Source organism: Ichthyophthirius multifiliis (assembly GCF_000220395.1).
Source record: "Ichthyophthirius multifiliis unplaced genomic scaffold scaff_1120509251427, whole genome shotgun sequence".
In the NCBI taxonomy this organism is placed as follows: Eukaryota; Ciliophora; class Oligohymenophorea; order Hymenostomatida; genus Ichthyophthirius; species Ichthyophthirius multifiliis.
The window spans coordinates 66,321-68,029 of NW_004085884.1; the positions used below are offsets into that span (position 1 = coordinate 66,321).

Sequence of the window (1,709 nt, forward strand, 5' to 3'; positions counted from 1 at the left end):
ATGGATATACAATAATTTGAAGAATAAAATAATATAAATAATGATGAAAGCATCTATATATGGGATGAATAGGAACAAGACGATATTTTAGAAAAGCAAGAATGGAAAAAAGATCCTAATTATTTTAAAAAATGCAAAATATCACTATTAGCAGTATTAAAGATGTTAACTCATGCCCGAATGGGAGGACATAACGAAGTAATGGGATTATTTTAAGGAAAAATTAAAAATGATACGATAATAGTAATGGATTCATTCGCCCTTCCAGTCGAAGCAACAGAAACAAGAGTAAACGCATCATCTGATTGTAATGAATTTATAATATAATAAGTTGAACTTTTAGAAAAAGCAGGAAAAATGGAAAATGTGAGAGGTTTTATAAAATAAAAAATATAATAATATATATTATATAATATAAAATTATAATTTAAAAAATAATATTTATTTATGATTTTTAATAAACTAAAATAAAATAAAAATGAATAAAATAATCAAAAATATTATTATTTATATATAAATATATATAAATAATAACATTAAAATAAAAATATGAGTATATACAAAAAAATAATATTTAAAATTTCATATAAATATGATAATTATTTATATAAATTAATTATAAATACTATTTTTATATAAAAATATAAATATAATACATATATTATAACATAATTATATAATAATATATTATAAATATATATATATATATATATATATATATATAATTATATATATATATAACATAATAGAATATATAATTTATAATATGTAATATATTATATATGATATTATTTATATAATTTATATTATTTTTTTATAGGTTGGTATCATTCTCACCCTTCTTATGGTTGCTGGCTTTCAGGTATAGATGTTTAGACATAAACTTTATAATAAAAAGCAGATCCTATGTTAGCCATAGTAATTGATCCTATAAGAACTATGGCGTCAGGTAAAATTGAAATTGGTGCTTTTAGAACTTATCCAGAAAATTTCAATAAATAAGTAGATTAAGGATAAAATTAATAGGTTATTCCTCTAGATAAAATAGAAGATTGGGGTGTTCATTATAAGAAATATTATGCTTTAGAGGTGAGTTTTTTTAAGACTAATTTAGATTCTGAAATTATTGAGGTTTTATGGAATAAATATTGGATTAATACTATTACTTAAAGTGCTATATTTATTAATAAAGAATATTTTGTTAATAGTTTAAATGATTTGAGCAATAAAATGAAGAATGCTAAAAACAAAGGAAGAAAAGGTGACACTGTTATAACCGTTAATGATCTATTAGGGAAAAATAGTTTAGGTGAAAAAGAACCAATTAAATATGCATTGGAAAAAAATTAAGCTTTGGTTAATGAATCTATTAAAAATTTATTATTTTAATATTAATTTTGATTAATAAAATTATATAATATATATTTTTTATTTTAGTTAAAAAAAATAAAATTTCAATATTATCTATACTTTTTATTATTTAAAAAAAAAAAAATTTAAAATTATATATTTAATTGTTCTTTTATTTTATATTTTAGTTAGTATTATTATTATTATTTTTATTTTATTTTTTTAAAAAAAAATAATTAAAAAAATAAAAAAAATGTAAAATTAAATAATACTTTTTGATTTAATTAATAAATTTATGTAAATAGGAGAAGATGATTACTAAAATAAATCCCAAATAAACGACTAATGGTAAAATTTCA

The 1,709-nt window shown here is 17.5% G+C and overlaps 1 protein-coding gene across 1 annotated transcript, besides 6 other annotated features; it reads left to right on the forward strand. All coding sequences in view use genetic code 6, as the record gives it.

Annotated features, from left to right (window-relative positions):
- On the forward strand, positions 1-1,401 carry IMG5_201990 (hypothetical protein; the record flags this gene model as incomplete). The annotated part of the gene is made up of 2 exons (XM_004023917.1): positions 1-373; positions 821-1,401. 2 exons carry the CDS (start codon positions 1-3, stop codon positions 1,399-1,401), a joined length of 954 nt encoding a protein of 317 aa, XP_004023966.1.
- Positions 385-437: a microsatellite.
- Positions 642-799: a microsatellite.
- Positions 752-807: a microsatellite.
- A 2-nt stretch (positions 1,402-1,403) lies between the features above and the next one.
- Positions 1,404-1,512: a microsatellite.
- Positions 1,513-1,520: 8 nt separating this feature from the next.
- Positions 1,521-1,572: a microsatellite.
- Positions 1,573-1,619: a microsatellite.
- The last annotated feature ends 90 nt before the right edge of the window (positions 1,620-1,709 follow it).